The 24,351-nt window shown below is 40.1% G+C and overlaps 1 protein-coding gene and 1 pseudogene across 1 annotated transcript in view; one reads left to right on the top strand and one right to left on the bottom strand.

Annotated features, from left to right (window-relative positions):
- Positions 1–24,351, bottom strand: part of RXFP2 (relaxin family peptide receptor 2) — a 77,404-nt gene that overhangs the window by 21,170 nt on the left and 31,883 nt on the right. Inside the window, exons 4-13 of the mRNA XM_089303717.1 lie at positions 21,331–21,436; positions 20,476–20,547; positions 11,478–11,549; positions 10,785–10,856; positions 8,522–8,593; positions 7,286–7,357; positions 4,845–4,916; positions 3,852–3,923; positions 212–283; positions 38–109 (exon numbers count right to left, since the gene is read on the bottom strand). Coding sequence (XP_089159843.1) covers positions 38–109; positions 212–283; positions 3,852–3,923; positions 4,845–4,916; positions 7,286–7,357; positions 8,522–8,593; positions 10,785–10,856; positions 11,478–11,549; positions 20,476–20,547; positions 21,331–21,436 — 754 coding nt within the window. The remainder of the gene's footprint in view (positions 1–37; positions 110–211; positions 284–3,851; positions 3,924–4,844; positions 4,917–7,285; positions 7,358–8,521; positions 8,594–10,784; positions 10,857–11,477; positions 11,550–20,475; positions 20,548–21,330; positions 21,437–24,351) is intronic.
- Positions 21,610–22,590, top strand: LOC108178792 (THAP domain-containing protein 1 pseudogene; annotated as a pseudogene).

The following is a 24,351-nucleotide window of genomic DNA, read 5'->3' on the forward strand; positions in this document are numbered from 1 at the left end:
TGCCATTGCAATCAACACAATGTAATATTTTACTTACAGAGACTGAAGTTGTTTAAGACTTTCAAACTGGTTCTTGTGGAGATACAAAAGAGGATTGGATGACAGGTTCCTTTTTTACCACCAGAGGGAAGGGGGAAAAGCATGAGGATGTTATTATTTCCAAAGGTTAAGATGTTGTCATTTAAATCGCATGATGGTGAGAAGAACTTACAGTTTCTGTAGAAGCTTCAGGTCTTTCAAAAGGTGAGGTGGCAGCTCTGTTATCTTATTGCTAGACAGATCCCTGTTGGTGACAGAAAACCCAAAGCAATTACATTGGAACTAAGTGACCTCGTTATTACTCTTCATAGTTATCATCATCCTATTTGATGTAACAGAAAATATGAATCCAATTTAACCAACCTGATAACTTGTTACACAACAAGGTCATGTGAGCCAGCCAAATGGGTATGTTTTCCATCACTTACAGACATGTGACATTTTGTTCATCCAGTTCCTGTCTGGAATTTCCTTTCACCCCCTGTCCAACACATCCTGGCTTTTGTATCTACTTTGATTAATTTCCTCTGTTTTAGGTACTCTTTGTACACTTCTATCATTCAAACTTCTGTGATTCCTACCCACTTCATGTATGTGATCTCTGGTTTAGCCAACTAAACTTAGGAGGTCAAGACTTGGGTCTTTTATTTCTTTGGCATCCCAACTAAGATAACTTTGGTCACTCAGCATCCGCCCAGACAATCTTGCACAGACAGCTCTACATATTTTCAAAATATTCTTATATAGAACTACACCTGGAGAAGAAATTGTAAATTTAGAATTACACATGATAGGAGGGTCCCACACAGAAAGAAGACCGAGGAAGGGACTCTACAGAATGGAAAACAGATTTCTGAGGATCAGAAGAAATCTAGAATCTTCAAGAGTCCCAGATATACTTCTGTGCCAAAAAAAGATATTAAAGATAAAAACAAATGAATAACTAAGAGTCAAATAAAATATCTTATTAATTTTTGATCCCCTGGAGCTTCTGGTGGTATGTAAGGATTACATGTAACTAAGGCTCACCTGTTTTTCTAAAGAAGCTTCCATTTACAGTGACCAGTAAACTATAAAGCAAGGAAAGAATGAAACTGGTATGCTTATAGGGTATGGAGAAAACACAGAGGAAGGAGGCACCTGTCTTGTCCTGGGAAATTAGTGTTTGGACAAAGTTCTATGATTTTAGGAGGGGTAAGAGAAGAGCAGTTTATAGCACAGTCAGTGACCCAGCCACTTGAAGTCAGGGGCATCTTCAGGGGTTAGCATGCGGTGCAGTGTGGTGGAAGACAGGAGGTTTAGGGAGGAGCTGAGGTACTGATCTCAGAAAAGCACATGGAGATAAGAGTGGGGCCATTGTCTACCCAAGGCACTCTTCCCCAGGATACAACTTGGGAATCAGAATCCCAAGGATGCTTTACTAAGGTGCATTTTTCTGCTGTCCACCTCAGGACTACCACAGCAGAATCTCTGGGAGGCATCCCGGTAACATGCATCTAAATCAAAATTCTCTGTGACTTTTCTGCAGATTAACATTTGAGAACTGTGTCAAGGTCTTTGCTAAACAGCAGGCAACAGGACATTAAGTAGCACAGTGGCATAATGTGGGATAATTCTGCCAGAAGAAGTATGGAAGACAGATAGGGAAGCCTGAGAGCTGGTGGAGGGAGACCAGGCAGGAGGCTTCCCATGGACAAGGAGGGAGCCCACAGCCTTGTTGGGAGCGAGGGAACAACGTTCAGGCCTGGCTGCCAGGAAGGGCAGTGACGCCATCGGGACGGTGAGTTGAAGGGAAGGAGCTGGTGACAGGGTGGGGGTTCCCTGTTGGTTTAATTTTAAACAGGTGGCTTTTAGGGTGCTGTCCTGACATCCGAGAGGGAGGTCCTGATGGCTGGAAATGATGCTCTGGTGCCCCGGATGGCAGGGACACACGTAGGTCGCAGCCCACAAGGAAGGCCACAGGTGTGCGTGAGGCACAGGTGTGCCAGACAGAGCCTAGCAGCAGAGCCACATGACGATCATGCCAATCTCCTACACCAAGAAAATGTCCTTCAATGTGGAACACAGAAAAGCCATCTTCTGGGGGAACTTCAGGGGCCTCATGTACCTGTGCGTGTTCCTCCCCAGCATGAGTTTGCTGTCATAGAGGAGCAGTGAAATGTTCTAACTCTTGTAAACTCAAGATGTAGGAATGCCTTGTTCAAGTCAAGTCTATCAACTTCTGAATTCCTTAGCTTTCTGACCCTGGACTGGAAGGGATTATTAGCGATCTTACAAGTGGATTTTGCTTTGGCTTGTTTTGTTTTTGGTGTGGTTCTTCTATGCGTAAGATGAGAAGAGGATTAGAAAAATTCTCAAAATGTAGACTCCATACCACTATTTCTTTCAGTTTATATGTATAAAATAGGCCCCTGTTTGTCCCAGGCTGCTACCCCACTTCACACTGTAATATAAGTTCATGTCCGTCTTCCAGAGTCTGGCCATGAACACTCCTGAGAGAAAGTCTCTTCTGAGTGAGCTGTCTTTAAATTTGCCATAAAATGAAAATATTTTTAGTTCTAATGCAGTATGTCACACATACGAGGCACTTAATTCATGTCAACCTCTGTGGATTTGATTTATGATGGTTATTAGATTAAATTATCTTAAGTATTCATGAATTATTTTAAAATTTACTTCTACTTATTTATTTTCCCCAGTCCTTCCTGGGGAAAGGTACAAAGAATGGGGGGGCCAGTCAGTTAGGAAGTTAACTGTCACTTTAAGGCCTCTATCAGAGGAGTTCTTTCCCTTAATTGCCACTATTTGTAATATGACAGACTTAATTTTAACATCCAATTATACACAATTATGTGGGGAGCAATGAATTTATAATAAGACCAGTACTTTTCTACAGATTAGATCCTTGAAAAATACAGAGTTACATGTGTTTTGTGAATACTTTTTAAGGAGCCTAATCCTCAATCTAGGCATATGTGTTTGCTTCACCTGTGATAAGAAGTGTAATTTTTCAAAGGATAATAAGCATTTTTACTTAGTTATAATTTTCATTTCAGTCAATCAGTTATTCATTCAGCAAATATTTACTGATAATCAAGTATACTCCAGGTATAGGAGATAAATGAGCCTTGTGTTTTAAGAAGCTATGGAAAGGCAATTTACTTTCACACACACAGATCACCACCCCCCCCCCCACAATAATAAAACTTTGGTAGGTTAAATCCATATTAAGCCCACTGTTTGATTTTAATGTGCTTTTGACTTTAGGATAATGCTGGCTTTCTTATTGATTATGTATTGTTTTGAAAGGCAGAGTGACAAAGAGAAAGGGAGGGAAAGAGAAAGGGGGAGAGGTGGGGAGAAGGGGAGAGAACAAAGTGTAGGAACAGAGAAAGAGAAAGAGAGAGATCGATCTTCCATCTGCTGGTTCACTTCCCAGATGACTGCAACAGCCAGACCTGGGCCAGGCCAAAGCTAGAAGCCAGGAACTCCATCCTGGTCTCCCACATGGGTGGCAGGGACCCAAACACTTTGGCCATCTTCCGCTGCCTTCCCAGGCACATCAGCAGGGAGCTGGATTGGGAACGGAGTAGCCAGGACTTGAACCAGCAATCTGCCGATAAGGGATGCTGGTGTTGCAAGTGGTGGCTTAGTCCGCTTTGCCACAACTCTGGCCCCCTTAATTGATTTTTAACATCCAGCAGTTTGCAGGATTTTGATTGCTACTAGTGGAAGAGCAGTCTCCCTAGCCATTCAAATTTATAATCTTGGAAGAAGCAATCATATTCTTCCTAGTAGACGATGCTACTTACAGTTCTCCTAAATTTTTTAATGAAGAAAATGTCTTCTCTGGAACAAAATCAATTTGATTTCTAGGCAGAAACCTGTAAGACATGGCGAGAGTCAGCACTGTGGGTTTGCGTCTGCTGTAATAATCAGTTCTCACTGAGAGATGCCACGGATGCGGCAGTAACTGAAGAAGCCTCCTTCGAAGTCTCAAAGGGAAGCGCTTTCTCGTGTGCAACCTAAGGCAGGAGTTTCGCACCGAGGACACGCGTGTGTTCTCTCCGGGAAGTTGCCACGAGCAACTGGAGGTGCTGAGTGTGGCCTAAAAAGCTGTGCTTTGTTCAGATTTGGATTATTTTAGCAGTGTCTTTTTCTAATTTTTCTTTTCCATTCTGTTTTCCAATCACCCATCCAATCAACAGACATTACCAAGAGTTTATTATCTATGGAAAACTGTCGATAAAAAAACAGAAACACATACTTGCATTTTTAAGCTTGCCATGGCCAAATGCGCCCAATGACCAATCCAGCTGCCTTCCCGCCCCCATAAACAGCATACTCAGTGCTAAGGAAGCAGCATCTTTAGATGTTCCTCTAATTTGAATAAAATCATGTTTTTTTTTTTTTTCTTTAGGGAGAGAGCCATCAAGTGGTCATATACATTGGCAGTCCCAGCTGGTTATTGGAGAGCTAACTACTTGCATTTACATGGTCTTATAGAATTGGTGACCATAGGGTTAGGAGACTGGAACTTACAGGCATCAGTTCAACTGAGAGGATGCACAGAAATGGTGACTGCTCTAGAAACAGGGCGACCAGCTGGAGACCTAAACCACAGGCAGTTTAAGGCTTAGTCCCCCACCCCTCCATACCAGTCACTCAGTGTGTACCTTTTCTAGCATTGCAGTTTCAGGCCAAGGTCCTAAACAAAGCACTACTTTGAAATTCTTTGCCAAAGTTTCTTCAATTTCCAAATCTATAGGTTTTCTGCCCGTTGACTGAAATTCATGTGTACTTACAGCACTGTGAGTGAACTGCACGACAGGAAGGTGGAATTTCTGAGCCGTTTTATTCGATTGCCTTCCAGGTCCCTGGAAGTCATGGAGGGAAAATATTTTTAATATTTTGTATAGGCTGTTTGCTCAGAGATACTTTTCATTGATGATAACAACCCTGAACTGTATTGTTACTCCACTTCATAATTTCTACTATGCCTTCCTCCTAATCACTGCAGGGTTTGTATATGTGATATCGTGTGCTGTTGCTGGGATGTGATTTGAGTGCCCCACAAGGTTTCACATGTTGAAGTTTAATCCTCATTCCGAGGTATCAGGAAGGTGGGATCTTAAGCTAACCATGGTGTTTAGAATTAGGGCCTTTTTGAAGTGATAAGATCAACAGAGTGGAGCACCCATTACTGACCCTAGTGGCTCTGGAAGAAGAGGGCGGGAGACCACGACACACACCCAGAACTGTGTGCCGAGTGATGCCAGGTGCTACCTCTGAATGCTGCCAGCAAGAAAGCCCCTGCTACAAGTGTGGGAAACTGGAATGGAATTCTGTGCTCCTGGCTGCTGCCTGACCCGGCTTTGTCTGTCGAGGGCATCTGGGGAGTAAATCAGTAGACAGAAGATCTTTCTCTGTCTGTGTGTCACTGTCCCTGTGCCTTCCAAATAAAGAAATATTTTTTAGAAGTTTATTAAAAAAATAATTAAACAATTTAGTTTGATGCGATTTTTTTTTTAAATCCAGGCATAGTGCTTTTTCAAACTATGCATTTCCACGTCCTTTTTGCAGAGTTCGTGTATTTTCATTGAGTATCTATTGTTTTTCCTAATGTTCAGCAGAAAATGTTCACTGAAATTGAGTATTCCAGGAACCAGAGACTGGTTCCTGTTCTCCTCCACATTAATGCTGACGCCCATTTAGGGGGATGGAGAGCAACCTGGGGCCCTAATATTTTCCTGTTCATTTTTGTTTGTCTCCCTTTTTATATGTGCACTTTAAAAATTTCTAAGTGTTTTTACATATCTTCTTAATAAATTTTCAATTTTCATGTCAGATCATTGTATTAATTTTAGTACTGGCACACAAACATGAAACCTTGATTGCTTTAAAAGTCTTTTGATAACTGGGGTCAGCACTGTGGCGCAGCAGGTTAGACCCCTGGCCTGAAGCACTGGCATCCCATATGGGTGCCGGTTCTAGTCCCAGCTGATCCTCTTCCAATCCAGCTCTCTGCTATGACCTGGGTTAGAGGTGGAAGATGGCCCAAGTCCTTGGGCCCCTGAACCCACATGGGAGACCCGGAAGAAGCTCCTGGCTCCTGACTTCAGATTAGCACAGCTTTGGCCATTGTGGCCATCTGGGAAATGTATCAGAGGATGGAAGACCTCTCTCTATCTCTACCTCTCTCTGTAGCTCTGTCTTTCAAATAAATAAAATAAATCTTAAAAAAAGTCTTTTGATAACAGACACATGAAAATAAAAGTCAGTAAATAAACACATCCTCATCTAATAATGTGGCACAAGAAATTTCGAGGCTAGATTAGAGAGGAGTCAAGAGCTAAGGGATTGAAGTTTTATCATTTTGTGGGTATTGAGTCCCCTGGTTTGAGGGTAAGAGAGTTCTGGGGGGTGATCCAATCTGCATTCTAAAAAGGCAGGACATCTGTGGCTGGGACAGCCCTGGTTGCTGCTGGAGACGATGGTGGTGAAGCTACATTGCATCTTAAGTGATTGTTTGAAATAGGTATTGGCTAACATCTAATGAGCATTGAAAATGGCCAAGTACACCCATCTTCTAACAAAGGTTTACTGAGTACTTGTTATGTATGGTCATAGTCCTAATGTTTAGGCGTGAAATCATGTGATAACTTTCTGCTCTCACACAACTTAAAGGATGGCAGGGAGATGATAACCAAGTAAACCAATAACTACATGGTTATGTACCTCAAGATAGCTGTGATGTGCGGAAAAGGGGTGGCTTGGTAGATTTTTTATGTAGCACAATGGGAGGACAAAGGCAGCCCCCAAAAGTAGTTGGCTTGTCAGGAACATTTTCTTGGGGTGTAATGTGCAAGTTGACTCTTGAGGAAATGTGGGAGTTAGCTGAAAGTAAAAGGGAGGGAGACTTTTTTTAAGTGCAAGAAATACTATGTGCTTAGAGACTTGATTTTGGGGCAACAGTTTGGTATATGTGGAAGGAAGAAGTGTGCAGAAGAGGGACAGGCAAAGAGACTAAATGGGTCAGGAACAGGAATGTGGGGTCTTCAAGAAGAAGGTCAAACATTACCCTTACACCTACAGAAACTCTTAAAGGACTTTTAAACTTAAGCACATTCAATTTTGGTTTTGGCAAGAAAACACAGATACACTTTTTAGATAATCTTGAATAAACTTCATGGCTGGTTTCCTTCATTCGGGAAAATAAAAAATTAAATCATAAATGAACACTCACATCCAGTTAAGTTGAGGCATTTGGGCACACATCTGCTTGGGAAGGGCTTCTAAGTGGTTGTCAACCATAGACCTTTATACAAGGAAAGTGTTAATTAGGAACAAAATGAGATGTCACTTTAAGAATAGCATTTTTACTATTCTATAATTTGGAAACTTGCATGCTAAAATGAATTTGTTAGGAGGCAGTATAAAACAAAGCTACCCCTTCAAGATGATCTTTAAATATGTGTACAGTAAAGATTAGGAAGCAGATACTGTACGAAGGCCTATGCATGATATATCTCCTAGTAATAAATAGTACAAAATTTGATTTTATGAGATGAAACTAAATTATATATTGAGTAATAACTTTGAGGTCCATGACAATTTCCCCTGTAAACTTCAAACTTGCCATCATTTCCAGTGCCATGCATCCAAAGTTTCTTCTTAAGGGAAACATTAATCTGGAACAGCATGAAGGGACCACACGGGAAATTGCATTCAATCTAAGAAGTGACAGTAGGGGGAATTTGTGGAAAGAAAACAACTCATGAGCAAGTTAAGCTGTATGGCTAATTTATGATATTGTGGTCTCTTTTGACAAATGGAAAAATAATGTTGTTACACAATCAACTGTAAAGGAGCATCAAAAATCTCCTGCTGACAAATGGTTCTAGGGGATTAATAAACAGTGGAAATGTAATCATGATAGCAGCTCTGTTGGGAGGACAAAAATTCTGAAAATTTTAGTGACTAGTATTAGGCATAGGCACATTTTTCTGTTGAAAATGGAGTTGGAGCCAAGCATTTGGGAGGTTCTAATAGATTTCAATGTAGCTAGGATATGAAAATGAATACTATCTTTGGTCAACCACTATAAATAAAAGCATACTTCGGGACTAAAGGAAATTAAAGGGGTTGAAGAAAATCAACGAGTAGGCTTAAAATATACATAATAATCTGGTTGGCTGTTCTCTTTGACCATGACTAGAAAGTAGCAACAATCACTGTGGTTGGAAATACAGGAAAGTTTTTTTTTGTTTTTTTTTTTTTTTTTTTGACAGGCAGAATGGACAGTGAGAGAGAGAGAGACAGAGAGAAAGGTCTTCCTTTGCTGTTGGTTCACCCCAGGAAAGGTTTTGACCAATAAAAATGTTAGAAGGTTTATGTTTTTCAGAACCTTTTTTTCTGTAAGTTGGTGTTAGATGTCACTGCAATTTACAGACAGACGCATTGAAACGTGATGAATACTTACAGGAAAAACAAGGAATTTAGTCCAGTAAACAACCGTTGTGAAATTCTGGTTATTGGATTGTCATCTAGAATTCTGACAAAACACATTGAAAACAGTTGCAATGTTAGAGCTGTTTGTTAAATAAAACCAGGAAGAAGCAAAAGGCAAAGCTGAGCCTTTCTCCCCGGAATGTCCAGCCTTCTTGTGTGTGTGTGTGTCCCTTCCATGGGAGCTTTTCTTTTACCTTGTGGTGGCAGCTACACTTCCCTCCAGGTTCCTACAACCCTATCCCAGCATTTATTAAGTTGGATCCTGATTATTTGTTTTCTTTCCTAGCATTCACCTTCCACTAGACTTAAAGATCCAGGTAGTGGCCTTCACTTCTGGATACCTGAGTCCAGCACATGCTACACTTAGTGGCTGAATGAACAATAAATGAAAACATAATTCTTGATTCTTAGGAAATCACAAGTGGTTCTTTGCTCTCCAAATGATGTATTCAATAAGTTCCATACAACTGAACGAAGAGATGTCAAACCATTCATATGGAGTTTTGAGAATCAAAGAGGTTTTTTTTTTTTTTTTTTTTTTTTTAGGCAGATTTAGACAGAGAGAGAGAGAGACAGAGAGAAAGGTCTTCCTTCCATTGATTCACCCCAAAATGGCCGCTATGGCTGGCACTGTGCCAATCCGAAGCCAGGAGCCAGGTGTTTCTTCCCGGTCTCCCATGTGGGTGCAGGGCCCAAGCACTTGAGCCATCCTCCACTGCCTTCCTGGGCCACAGCAGAGAGCTGGACTGGAAGAGGAGCAACTGGGACAGAATCCAGCGCCCCAATCAGGACTAGAACCTGGAGTACCAGTGCCACAGGCAGAGGATTAGCCTAGTGAGCTGCGGTGCCGGCCGAGAATCAAAGAGTTTTTAACTATGTGGTATTTGTGTAGAAATTAGACTAAGGCAAATAGATCTCTTTTGCTTTTGTTACCTTTGAAGCCAGGTACCATTTCCTTTTAGTCTCAGAAGTTCATGAAGGTCAGATCAGGAGGAGAGGGCTACACCATGCACCCATTTTATGCCAGGAACTCTGTGTGTGCGCTTTACATACATCGTGGGTTGATTCTCACAACAGCCCTCATACAAAGACATTATGATCATAGCTTACAGAAGAGAAAAAAAGAGGCCTCATAAAATTAAGAAAGTGGCCTGGGAAGGTTAAGCATGAGACCAGGCACACACAAGAGTTTGAAGGAAACCAAAGCCATGACGTCTTCCATTAGATCAGATCAACCTGCAGAAACTGGCAAACAGACAGCCTTCCAACTACCCTGTGCTTGTCATTCTGGTGGAAGCACAGACATTTGATATTGATACCCAGAGGGGGATGGAACTGGTGGCTCAGCTTGGGAAGTGGTGAAATACTATGAATACATATTTTCAGACTTCTCTGAATGTTCTAGAAATCAGAACAACTTCTTGACTTTCTAGATCAGTGGTTTTCTACTGAAATTCTTTCTTCCAGGGGACATTTGGCAATGTCTGAAGCCATTTATGGTTGCTACAACTCTTGGGAGAGGGATTATACTACTGGCATCTAAGGAGTAGACACCTTAGAGGTGCTAAATATCCTGAAATGTACAGGACACACTCTCCTCCCTACCCCTCCTGAACAAAGAATTATCTGGCTCAGAATGTCCATAGTGCTGGAGTTATGGAATCCCACTGTTGGTTAACACTGAAGGATGAATGGATCAGCAAACCTACAATGGGATGCAGAAGGCCACCTGGAAAATCAAGCCAGCTTCATTTTCACACAGCCACCATGTTGCATGCCCTTTTCTAAATTGTTTGAACAAAGTTCCAGGTTATGTTTGTGAGAAAAGTATACTGGGTAGGTGTTTGGCATGGCAGTTAAAACACCACTTGAGATACCATCTTCTCAAACCAGAGTTCCTGAGTTTGAGTCATGGTTCTGCTTCTGGTCCATCTTCCTGCTAATGTACACCATGGCTAAGTACTTGGGTCATTGCCACCCATTTGGGAGACCTACAATGAGTTCCAGGCTCCTGGCTTTGACCTGGCCCAGGCCCCACTATTGTGGGCATTTGCGGAGAGTGACTCAGAACATAGAAAAATTCTCTCTCTTTTAAATGAATGACTTAATTTTCAAAAAGAAAAAAGAAAAATAAGTATAATGTACAAGATACAGTAAAAAGTGCAAACTCTGTGTTTGTTATAGTATGTCATTGAGGACTATTTTTTGGGAGAAATTGAAACTAAAATACTTACAGCCACGTCAGCTGATGTAAGTCTTCGAATACTCCAGGTCTGAGACTTGTTATGTGGTTGTGGTTGAGATACCTACAGATAGCATGGGGGAGTTAATTAGGAAAGCTCAACACTCTGTTTCAGTCACATATCATTAGATATATGAGCCACTGATAATGATTATGAAGTATGGACATCTGCCTCTGAACTAGCTCAGTGGGATGGCCTGGGAGGGAGTGGAAATCAAGGGACATCTGGGAGGTACAGACAGTCTGAAGTCCAGTACGTGCAGCACCAGGGCCAGGACAAGAAAAACTGACCAAAATGATGCTCTAGGAGCATACATCACATCAGAGTAGAAAAGGATAATAACTAAGCATATAGGGCAGTTTTTTTGCTTTTGTCCTTTTTATGCTCACATCCTTAGTTAGATTAGTATTTTAAGAAAATACATAGCAAGTTAGTAAGGGTTAGAAAAAAATAAAAAATGGCTAAGATATTGTGGAAGTGACCCAACCTGGAGAAGACAGGAAAACCTATTTAAGTCTCAGGGTCAAAGAACCTTTTAGTGTAATAAGCAATCCCAGCACTTTGTGATAACCTGTTCCTCCCATTTCTTTACAGCCAGGTCAAGCCTCAAAAAAGCACCATTTCTACTAGTTTAGTCTTTACTTAAAAGTATAGTCATAATATAATTATACAAAAGTTACTCACAATATTTGAAGATTATATAATCCAAAAAATGCTTTCCTGGATATGTGTCTAATGCAATTATACTGTAGAAATCTGGTAGGAATAAGACAGAAGAGTCACAAGATGACAGTTTATGGACTTTATTGGGTCACTTTCTTCATCTGAAGACAATCTGTGACATTATCTTATAAAGTACAAGGTCCTATTCTCATGTTTGAGGGCAGGTAGAGGTGCCAGTCAAAGACAGCTATGAGCCTAGCCAACACGTGCTGCGCCTATAGGTGCCATATAGTGATATTTGACTATCTCTGACTCGTACCACTGAACTCCAACATGCTGTGTTTGGGGCAGGATCCAGTTTTCTTTCTGCAAACTGGAACCACAGCACCATCTTGTTCTGATTGGCCGGAGCTGCTGACCATGTGCGATTAGCCTGCCTCTGCCTGCTGAGCTTTCTTGCTCTATCAGCACATGCCTTTCACTCTCATCCCATGAACAAAGGAGGGGATGAATTTTATCCTGTTCTGTTTCCAGGTGCAACGTGGGAGGCACCAAGTGAACTGGTGAGGTACGAAGGGTCCCAAAGGGCACCAGGAATTGAACTGAGCTAGAACACCATCTGCAACTCATAGTATCATGATTTCCTTAACCTGTGAAGCAAATTAACGGTGCAGTATTGATTTGTCATAGCACTGGCAGGAGTATCGAAACAAATGCTTTCCATTTCCTATCTTCATGACACAATGGGAGGTAAGTTCTGAATTCATTTTTTTTCTAAAGGCTGCCAGGGGCAGGAAGTACCCACACTAATAATAACTAATGAGTACACAGTCATTTGAATGGCTTCTAGTCCTCTTATTTTGATCTTAATTGATTCCATAAACATTACACAACACAGTCTTGATGGCTATGGACTCCACTGCGGAGCTCTGTGTAGAATAAGTGCTCATGCAGTATCTAACTGAATTTTGTTGTATGTATGATTATACTATAGGAAAGAGTCCTAGTCTTTGCCTTTAGGTCATGAATATGTTAAGAGTGACAGCATATTCACATCCTTAGGCCTCAAGGAAGTCAGGTAAAGCTAAGACCAGCTTCCAATTTTCAGCAAATCTTTTCTTTGATCCCAGATACAGCTCAATTATGGCCATTTTCCTTCTGTACCACCACGTGGGAAGGGCGGATACTTCAGTGCATGTGCGTTCTCGCCAAAGTGGTGCCCAACGCATCAATTTCAATCCCGTATGATAAACGTGAAACCCAATGTGACCTCGTGCCCTTCCAGCCCCCCTTTTCCCTGCACTTTGTCTGTTTCACATTGCAGCATAAATTCTTCTTTTAGTTTAAGAGTCTGTTGTAAATAGAATGAACTCTCACAGATCAATATCTGTTTTAGATTTTTCAGAGTTTGGGCTGATGTAATGGAAGTTAATATGGTGAATTATGTTATAATAGCAAATGAAAATAGAAAAAGAATATAATACTCTTATATAGGTAAAGTTATAATGAATATACTGAATTTCCTCTCTCTAACTAGTTGCTACTCACATTTTATTTAGGATGATTAATTCAAGAATACAATGCACATTTTACCTACATGTTGTGTCTTAAAAAGGTGAGTGCAGTCACAGTCTATAAATTTACCTTGTTGCTTTTGTCTTAGAAATCAAAGGAAAGAGTTAAACCAATGATTGGCATGTCTCTTCTCATACGGACAACTTATCTCCTGTCACTGACATCAATTTGGATTCAAACTCTTTAAATAATGAGTCTGTAGCTTTTTATTTAGTCAGCTGTTGTCAGGTCACAGGGATCCAGAGTCCCAGGTCCCATGTCTCAGTTAGGCAGCTAAACTTGAATTCTACCCTGTAGTTTTTGCTTTCTTCTTTGCAGAATAGTAGCATGGAGAACGTGAAGAGAAATTTGGAAACATGACAATTTGGCAAGTGTTGCCCACTTTTAATTCAGAGCTGAGATATGAACCCATTTAATATACTTTTCACTGAATGGCTTTTCTAAGAATAACTTACTGGTTCATGAATTCCTGCTGTTTCAGCTGTCAGGACTTTTCGAGCAGAAACGCCAGGAATTTATGTACCTGCAACTAAAGCAAATAAATGCTTTAATGACATGCATGTTTATAAGCTATTTTTAAAATGTGACATTTTGTATTCAAGAGCCAGGCAGACACGTTGAATTACCATTTGCTGCCAATAATCATTTAACAAGAACTCAGTTGAAGAAGGAGTTCCTAATTTATATAAGGTTTATGTTACAATGAGAACTACTGCTGTTGGTTTCCATGGCAGCAGTGATAAAGTATTTCAGTCAATGCCATAAATTGTATTTTATTTCCTTGAAAGGTCATCTGAAGCTGCTTTTCCTTCCCCAACTTTAGAAAGACCTGCCATTTTAAAAAAAGTACTAAAATGAATAAGCTGATCAATAGTAAAAGTATTCAGATCATTTGAATAACATTCATTTATCTGAAAATTAATGTTTAATGTTGATTTAGGAATTCATTTTTGGGGTGCCTCAATGACCTCAACTCCACTGGTAAATAGTTAGAACATTCCAGACTAGAGACTCACTTGACATTAAATTCTAATCTCTTAGGCTATTTCCCAATACAACCTAAAAATGCAGGTTAAATTTATTGGCTCAATACAACCCACAACATGTTTTTGTGCATGTCTTTTCTCTGCTCACATAGAGTAAAAATCCAGATTTCTTAGGTGACATTCAAAGTATCTACACTTGGGATTCTACTACTCCCTAGCCCATGCTCCATCATCTCCAGTGGGAATCCTTCTCCTCTAGACAAACTGTTCAGTCTCTTCCCAACATCCTGAGTGCTTTTGTATATTTTTGTTCTCCCTGCCAAAGATCCTTCCTAACTTCTGTTTAGTCCTTAAATTTGCATTATCCAGCACTGATACAACAAATACTTCTTGATCTTCATTGAGTCCTTACTCTGAGCTACAACATTTGCTATAATGGAATAGGGAGGTATGCAGTACTATGTGAGAACCAGGAGGATCACCCAACTCAGAAGGAGTATGTGGTGGTGATTGAGTGGTGCCTTCAAAACTCAAGGACCAAAGTGAAGGGTTCATGAAAATGTAATCATAGCTGATCCAAGTCATGTTCAAAACTCAGAAAGTAAAATGTGGGCAATGAGAATGTGTTTCTAGTTATAGTGTAGGACAAGAAAACATTGAGGAAAAATTCAAGCTTGCCTCCTGGGTTCTATTTTATAACATTGTGAAAGAAACTACCACTTAGTGATCTACTCCTACTCTGTTTCTGTTTACTCAAAGAAGGTGATCCCCAGGGCTGAAGCAAAGAGAAAGGCTATTGGTTTGGCACATGCTCACTCGGACTTATGCCAATGGTAGAGCTAGAAATGTGCCAGGGGATTTCAAATCAATCCCATCAAGGTGGCATGTACCAATGCCATCTTACTAGTCAAAACTATCAGTTTGAGTTCATAATTGATCATAAAGATAGCATTGTCAAAGGGATCACATAAACAAGACTAGTGTCTGCTAATACTAACTGATAGAATTAAAAAGGAGAGAACGATCCAACATGGGAAGCGGGATACACAGCAGGTTCATAGAATGGCAGATGCCCTAAATAGCACTCTGCCCTCAGAATCAGTCTTTAAGGCATTCAGATCTGGCTAAAAAGCCCATGAGAGTTTCTCAGGCATGGAAAGCCAAGACACTGTGGCAAAAAAAAAAAAAAAAAAAAAAAAAAAACAACAACAACACTAAATGAAAAGATCTCTGTGAGTGAGATCCCAGCAGAAAGAAGGAGCCATCAAAGAAGGAGGTACCTTTTTCTGAAGGGAGGAGAGAACTTCCACGTTGTTTATGGCCTTCTCTAAATAAGCTCGGAGTTTGTGAACTCAACAGGCTTCCATAGCCTTGGCAGCTCATGACAAGAGCCTCGGGTGATCACTGACATCATAAATAAAAGTGTCAATTGTTCAATCAACAACGGGAGTCACTGTGTATTTACTCTCCATGTAGGATCTCTGTCCTTAATGTGTTGTACTATGTGAATTAACAGTAAAACTAGTATTCAAACAATACTTTATACTTTGTGTGTCTGTGTGAGTGTAAACTGTGAAATCTTTATTTAGTATATGCTAAGTTGATTTTCTGTATATAAAAATAATTGAAAATGAATCTTGATGAAGAATGGGATGGTAGAGGGAGTGGGAGATGGGATGGTTGTGAGTGGGAGGGAGGTTATGGGGGAAAAAGCTGCTTTAATCCAAAAGTTGTACTTTCAAAATTTATATTTATTAAATAAAAGTTTTAAATAAACAAACAAACATAAAAAAGAAATGCTATCGGGCAGGGGTAGTGAAAGCTCAGGATGGTAGAATATGTTGATCATAAGGAATTCACAAGTCCTCTGGCTTGGACAATTTCTCTCAGAAATAGATGATCTCGGGAAATGAAAACATCAAACCCAAATCAATTACTGAGGAATCTAGAGAAATGATGAACAGCTGGAAAATTAGAGATGGCAAATGTGGCTTTCGTGTTTCAGACAGGGTGGAATTGAATTTCCCAAGCTACAGTGGATGAGTTCAATGTCAGCCTGGTAAACTCACAGATTATTTATTAGATGTGCTTTGTGAACACCTAAAAGAGAAAGGGAGCAGGGTAGTCCATGAGGTTCAGGGCATTTCAGACCAACCTAATTTTCTTCTTTGAAGGACTGGCCAGGAAATAACAGCCTACCAAGCATTGATCAAATGGTGTCATGGTATTGCTAAGGACAAAATAAAGTATGAGACACATCCTTATGTGAATGGTGATGAAGAAGAATTATGGAAAGACAGTTTGGTGCTGTCTTCTTCGGTGTTTTACCACATGACTTGTCTAATAGTGGTTCATCTTATTTTCAGATGAAAGAAATATGGCAATAATAGTGAGTACATGGGATGATCCAGAAAGATCTTCACAGTCTGGCAAGAAAAGCTGAATACATTTAAAGACTCACCTTAAACTACCTCTCAAATGCTAAGTGCACAGGTACAGGATGGACCTCACATAATTAGTAATATATATGGCACAGGGATAAGAATTGTAGAGGCAAGAGCACTAGGAATTAAAGGCATCAGATAGTAATCACAAGACACATTACAGCCCTAGGGCACATAGAGTATAGAACACATTACAACCCTAGGGCACATAGAGTATAGAAAGGAAGGGATGCTAATTCTGCTCAGCTTGCCTCGATCATGTTATGATAATATTCTGTCAGGATAACACTGTATTTGTTTTAGGCATCACATGTTAAAGAAAATGTAGGCAAGCATATGACAATGACAATGACAAACAGATTTGAAAGCAGGTGCTTTGGAGAAGAATTTAAGGAAACAGGAATGCTTTGTGGTGGGGTACAGGGTGATGACTGCTAGTTTTAAGTGTCTGTAGAGTTATGTAGAAGACTGATCGGTGTGTTCTGATCAGTCTCATGGAGACAATCCCGGAATGACGAGGGCTTTAAAGATAACTTGGGCTATGGTAATATGGACAAAATTTATTATAATGTTGCTTGAAATTCCATTTACTCAGAACCCACTAATCCTTTTTCTAGTTGGTTTTCTCCATAAACCTAATTATAATTTAATACATAATGTATCTTAAATTTTGTTTATTGACTGTCTTCCTCCATTAGAATTTAGGTGCCACAAGAAGAGGACTTTTTGTATATGTCATCTACTTCTGTATCCCTAGCACCTGGCACATTGTAGGAATCAGTAAATCTGTGTTGAAATAATGAATGGAGGGGTGGGCGCCATGACTCACTTGGTTAATCCTCTCCCTGTGGTGCCAGCATCCCACATAGGCGCCGGTTCTAGTCCCAATTGCTCCACTTCCAATCCAGCTCTCTGCTGTGGCCTGGGAAGGCAGTGGAGGATGGGCCAAGTGCTTGGGCCCTGCACCCCATGGGAGACCAGGAGAAGCACCTGGCTCCTGGCTTCGGATCGGCGCAGTTCTGGCTGTTGCGGCCATTTGGGGAGTGAACCAATGGAAGGAAGACCTTTCTCTCTGTCTCTCCCTCTCACTGTCTTTAACTTACCTCTCAAATAAAATAAATAAAATCTTTTAAGAAAAATAATGAATGGACATGTGAGTTTCGCTAGCCTCCTCTCTCTTGCTATCTTTTGCAAGAGTTCTGGTGATGCCATTCAGTTTCTCCCCTTCTCTGACAATCTTTCCTGGGGATGGTTTTTTTTTCCTCATGTTGGTTATTTGGGCTTTTGGGTGCAAAATTGGAGTGAAAAAAGGAAAGAGCAAAAGGACAGGATGGATAAAAGGTGTGACTGGGGTTGAAGGAGATTTTTCTGGGAGTCTGAGAAAGAGTGGCAGGAGGAGCTGGGGAGTAAGGAGTTTCCAGAAAGGATTGCTGAGCTTGTGAGCTACTTTAGGGTATGTGAGTAACTCAGAGTTTAGTTACTGGATGGTTTCATTAACGGTAACAACATTCTGAGACTGCAGCACGTGGGTAGGAAGGTTTGGGTTTGACAAGCTCTGATGCTTGTCAACTGGCTGACTGTGGGCAGACAAACTCAGCTCTCCAAGATTAGTTTTCCTCATTCCTGAAAGGCATCTCATGGTTTCTCTACATCTCATTGACTTTGAGGATCAAAGCCTAAGTGAGAACTCCAAATATTGGAATTCTTTATAGACTTTAAAAAGTGACATCTAAATTTACATTGTGTTTGATCCCTCTGGGCTGTAGCTTATATATATTAGACATTTTAGTGCTTCTTGGTGAGGGTCTCATAATCTCTATTCTGTGCATCTCTGGAAGAATCAAATAGAAGCTTGCATTGCGAGAATCCTGTGGGGTGACATTCAGCTTATAATGCAATGCCTAAGTTTTCCCAGACAAAGTAGAATTAAATATTTACTTGGAGAAGTTGCCAGCTGATCTTGGCAATGAAAGTTAATGTCTACCCTTTTTTTTTTCACTAGGAAAATTTGGAATGTGCATTCTCAGAGTGTTTCTTATTCTTCTCTGCAGAGGGCCAGAAGGCACTGTGAGGGGAAGTACTGACAGAACGAAATTGTAGGTCAGGAAAGAATTTAGTCTGAGAACCTGATCTCAACTTTTCTTCTTGATCCCCCCTAGAAGCTGATTTTTCCCAAATGAGGGACAAAAGCTGCAGAAGGGAATTCAGCATTGGGAAAGATAGTATGTGTTAGCAGAAGTTTAATGAAATGTTAGAACGATTCCTTTTTGTCTCTAGCTTTCTCAATATGGTAGAAAAAGCATTACCTTGGGCATCAGAAAATGTGAACACTGATTCTGGCTCTTCCACTAACAGGTGGTAGATCTTAGGTGAGATACTGAATCATTGCAATCTTTAATTACCTCATTTGTCATGAGAAGGTTTAAAAAGAAATTCCTAAAACTTCTATGACAGTAGATGAGAGGATTTAACAGCTGCTCTTAAACAAGAATCTTTCCCTTCCTTTCCTCCAGTGCTATTTTATTTTTACCTCCTTGAGGCAGCACAGGGACACTCTTGACTCACGGAATGAACATGTAATGATTTTAAGAATTTCCAGGAAGACTAGAAGCAACACAGTTCAATGTCCTCTCTAGAGGAGACTGGGAACCTGGAGTGAATGCATAGCTACTCCAATGTGACAATGATGACATGACCACATGCTCTAGGATAGAGCAGAGGGTCCTGACTGTAGCTGAGGTTTACAGAGGTGATGATCAAACCCGGCTGTGATTAATTATCCAGGTTCACACAAGGCTCCACCTAGTGGATTTCCTCCAGGGGTATCTTTTCTTATGTGCATGAATCTGTACCTAAACTCATGAACAGGGAATTGTTGATGTTTCCAATCAAATATGTTTGTCCAATCTCAGCAAAGATTCAGATCATTTTTACGCCTGCATTTTAACAAATTCACATTTCTAGAAACGTTCTTATGTACAGTAGATATTGAAAGATAAAACAATAAGGTTGTGGTACTGTCAAGGGCCTTACAACATATATAGCACTACCATGCTGGCTTGGTTCTGTAGCTAAATGACTTTCGGCAGGTGTGGCCTCTCCAGTGCCTCAGAATGAACTCAGAAGGACTGAGAGACATTAACCTAATTTACAAAAGAATGATATGTGATTCTGAACAGTCTCAAGTTATTAATGTGAAAAGGAGGTATATCATTCCACTGATAGGAATGTTCTTATGCCATATCCAATGGAACATTTTCAATTACTTCAGCATAAACAAGTTGTGAAATTAATCATCATAAAGTTGCTTGATAAGTAGTGAATCAAAGTGAAGAGATATGCGTAGTATTAAGAGACAACTCATGAATATTATAATGAAGATTGGTGATCCATTTCTGCCCTGTAACAGACCATCTCCAATATTATATGCCCCAAACCCCGAGTTTCTTTGTTAGACAATGCTGGGAGCATACTGGTACCTTTTTTCTCACTAATACCACTTCTGACCTGCTGACCATGACCTATTAATTAACATTTTCTTTCCTTCATTAAATGAGTATCACTGATTGCACTACTATTGTGTTTTGGATCCTATCTCCCTAGGAGACAGTCTGTGTTTTATCGTTATGTGATTTACATGATCTGACTGTTCTTGTCTATGTTATCACTCTTTTTCCAAGTTAAAAAGTACATTTAGTGCTTCTGAATCTGAAATGTCATTTTCCAAATAGTCTTTTGAGAAAAAACATGAGACAACGTATTTTCCTATTGAGATATTTTATCTCCACTCCAAATTAACTGAAAAAGTTTAAACAAAATCTGTTCAGCTACTTTAAATTATGAAATGGAAAAATAGCCTGCTCTTAAATGCTCTATTTCTAATCTTAATCACATTTAGAAACAAAAATTTAGTGATAAAAACAATAAATTTTGTATTTTATTTTTGGAACAAAAGCATCTTAAATGAAACATGACAAGGGTTTTCCCATAAATGCACTGTTAATAACTACTTACATCTTTTTGAGTTCTGTGTATTTGATGAAAACTTTATCTGGAAGACTGAGGATTTTGTTTTTCTTAAGAGACCTAAAATAACATGTAAAGCAGACTTCGTTATGGATTTTTATGGGCAACCAAACTCTTCTCTAGAATCAGCATGCTTGGAAAGAGAATTTGAAATGCTATTTAAGATACAGGTGAATATGACAGTGATTGAAAAGTTTCCATGGAAGAAAGGAAAGTTCATAAAGAAAAATCAGTTTACAGATTTGACAAGGTTAGCCTATTCCTATAGAAGGCTGGAAAGTCTATGATGAATTCCCTTTTTCTTTTACTCTCTGGATAAGTTAGCAAACCACAGCAAACAACATGAAAAAAACAACCAATGATCCTAACCATGTGTGGTTAAACGACGACATTGCTGCAAATTTTGAGGCTCTTGGAAGATTTATGCAAAATATAGAGAAGTCCACATAATCTGGCACAGCCAGCTTTTTATACCTTTGCAGTTGTGGATAAATTATCATCATTAAAAATGAGATGGAATAAATGAGTGTGCTTCCTTTTAAAAAGCATTTCAGAACAGGCACATTAGTAATTGTATGTAAATCAGAAAGTTAACAAAAATAAGAATTCCAGACCACAGATGTTTGTGAGCTCAACATTAATGGGGCTAATCTAACATACTGTGTTTACAGCATTTTTTACCTTGGAGAGGAAGCATAAAGAATTCTCTGATGACTGGTGGTTTTAGATAGACTTTCTATCATGCCACTAATATGACTCTATAGTAGCACTAAAGAGTTTTTCTTTTGTTTGTTTTCATGCGACTTTAGGGACAAATATAATCAAGAATTGAATTGTACTCACAGTAACGTCACATTGTGGGAAAGGGTGGGCACGGTCCTTAGGTCAGCATCTACACATTCCAGTTCAGTTTCTTTGCAGTCACAATGTTCTGGATACTGGCTTAGAACTGGGGGTAAAAAGAGCAGGATTTCACTAGGAAAAATGACACATTTCTTCAATTATGACTATCTATAAATGACCTTGTTCTCTTTTCACTGTTTCAAATTGATACCTTATTGAATGGCTTTATTCAGCTGATAGAGGCAAATAAGATTTCTCCTTAAATCAATACAGATTACCATGGTGGCCACCTCAGTTTGAACTTCCAGTAGTCATTAAGGATGCATTAAGTGGGTGTTTATAAAGAGACCACAAAATGTTTAAGTAGCATAAAATCGTAGAGTGCAGATTAGTTTCTCATTGAAAAACACTAGGAGTTTCAAGCTGCCTCAGCCACCTTGGAGATAGGAGAGGGGCGATGGCTGTGGCCCTCCTGCTAATGCAAACCCCACAATGGCCACACTAGTCACCGCCCCCTCTCCCCGAGTGAAGCTGTCTCCTCTGTAACTGCTGACCACAGCTACAGGAGGAGAAGGTGTCAAAACCCAGAGCTGCGACACGGGCCGCACAAGTGAAGAGACAGAGACCGGAAGGATGGTGCAGTCCCGTTCTGCTTAACTGCTGCGAGAACCAGTACGACAAGGACAAGGCAGTGTCTTCCCATAAGCTTCCACTTACTCGACCCATTCTTTGTAGAAAATGGGAGGTGGCTGTCAGAAGAAAAAACGTGATGCCGGTCAAGCACAGAAGCATCGGTTCAGAGCACTTTACTCCAGATAGCTTTAAGAGGAAGTGCAACAACAAGTCACTGAGGGAGCATGCTCTTCCCACAATATTTCTTTGTATCGAACTGCATGACAAGAAGGAAGATCTTCTTGGGTCACAGGAGCAGCTGCCTCCAGCTCCTTTAACACCTCCCAGGATGGATGCTGCTGTTGGATTGCTAGTGCCTCCTCTACAGCCCCCGCCAACCCCTCCGTCTCCTGTGATCACAGCTACACCGTGGAGGAGCCCATGCACTACAGGAAAAGGATTCAGCAACTGGAACAGCAGGTTGAGAAACTCAGGAAGAAGCTTAAGACAGCACAGCAGCGGTGCAGAAGACAGGAACAGCAGCCTGAAAAGTTGAGAGAGGTCCTACGTTTCCAAAAAGGGAGAGAGACTCATTGGAGAGTGATCCTGCCAAGTGACTGCTTTGAGAGAGTGGAAGTGGCAGCATGAATTTTTAACAGGGCGATGCCACATACCCTCTCTTAGCCTGTAAAGGAGTTTCATTTGAAAAAATAACGCTTGATTATTTGTATAAAAGCATTCAGATTTTTTTTTAAAATAAATTAGATATACACTGTAAAATTGTAAGATTTTTGTTTGTACTTTCAGAGTTTTTACATGTTAACAAAATATCTTTAAAGTTATAAACTAGCCTCAGATTGCCAATGGAAGTTGGTTTCAAGACTGGGGATTTTTGTTTTTTAGGGTATTTATAGAAATAATGTAAAAATAAAAAAGAAGGAGAATAGTGCAGTAAGATTCAAGTTTAAGATATAAAATTCATGCTGCTTATTGAGAAAATTTAGTTATATTTTAAATCAAGAAGAATTAGATCATGGGCATAACATTGCAAGATACATAACCATATTCATGCCTATACTCACAGATTCTTATTTGTAAAGGCAGAAGGTTCACTTACCGTTCTGAATCATTTGTCAAAGTAATTTGGCAAGTCAGTAATTGAACAGATTTGAGTGCCTTTACAGCAGAAGATGAACATCTACTCAATAAGTAACTTTAAGAAGAACAGATTTTTTTAAAGTAGGCCCCTCTTTGTTCCCCACTGTTAAACATTTCAAACTAGAAGTGTGTCTTCAGTGAAGGAAACAGCCTTCAGTCAACAAAGTGAGGCTTTGTTGTCAGTGAGGTAGTAAGGCGCTAGGGCCTGATCCATGATGGTTATTTCTCTCACGACCCCTAGATAAAGGACACCCATTCCCCAACTGTAGTTATATCTGCGTCCAAAGCTTTAACAAATGTGGTACTAGACTTTGGTTTGTTCTGTTATAGATTCATTTTTCAGTAACTAATTGATTTTGGCCAAAACCTCACAAAAAAATCATTTCTTCTCACAAGTTAGAAATTGTTTCGCATTTATCTAGTGGTTTCTCTTCAGAAGCAGCCGAATGTACAGCGTTTATCTGCTGAATGTTGAGATTTAAACACTGAAGTTTCTGTTCAGACTGTGAGTTGTGCTTGGACTTTGTGAATTTTACATGTATTTGAAATGAAAATATGCTCTGAGCAAACAAATGCTGCTATCAGGAGTAGTCTACTTAAATTTAGAGTAACTATTCCAACTCTATCACTTGTATAAATGCACTGAGATAGTTAGAGTAACGGACCTTTCAAGACGATGTTAGAATGTGCAAGCATTTTGTGTCTTTTGTAGACCTTGTTTCATTGGAATTCCCTGCCATGCTGCCATGGATAGTACTTTGATTCCTGATATCTTAGGAACCAGTGTCTCAAGATAGAAAATAAGAGCTTTTTCCTGGTTTCCCATGCTGGTGCAGGGGCCCGGGGACTCGGGCTATCTTCTGCTGCTTTCCCAGGCCATGTCAGAGAGCTGGATCGGAGGTAGAGCAGCCGGGACTCAAACCGGTGCCCATGTGGGATGCTGGCACTGTAGGTGGCGGCTTTACATGCTGTGCCACAGTGCCAGCCCTGGTTGCTTTTCTTTTTTTAATCATGGAGGATGTTGAAGTTTATTAAATGCTGAAAAGCCCGTGAGAGTATTTCAGGCATGGAAAGCCAAGACACTCTGGCAAAACAAACAAACAAACAAACAAAAAACCTAAATGAAAGATCTCCACGAGTGAGATCCCAGTGGAAAGAACAGGTCATCAGAGGAGGAGGTACCTTTCTCTAAAGGGAGGAGAGAACTTCCACTTTGACTATGACCTTGTCTAAATATGATCAGAGTCGGTG

The sequence above is a fragment of the Oryctolagus cuniculus genome, chromosome 9 (assembly GCF_051225735.1).
Source record: "Oryctolagus cuniculus isolate XC-2025 breed Fujian yellow rabbit chromosome 9, ASM5122573v1, whole genome shotgun sequence".
Classification (NCBI taxonomy): Eukaryota; Metazoa; Chordata; class Mammalia; order Lagomorpha; family Leporidae; genus Oryctolagus; species Oryctolagus cuniculus.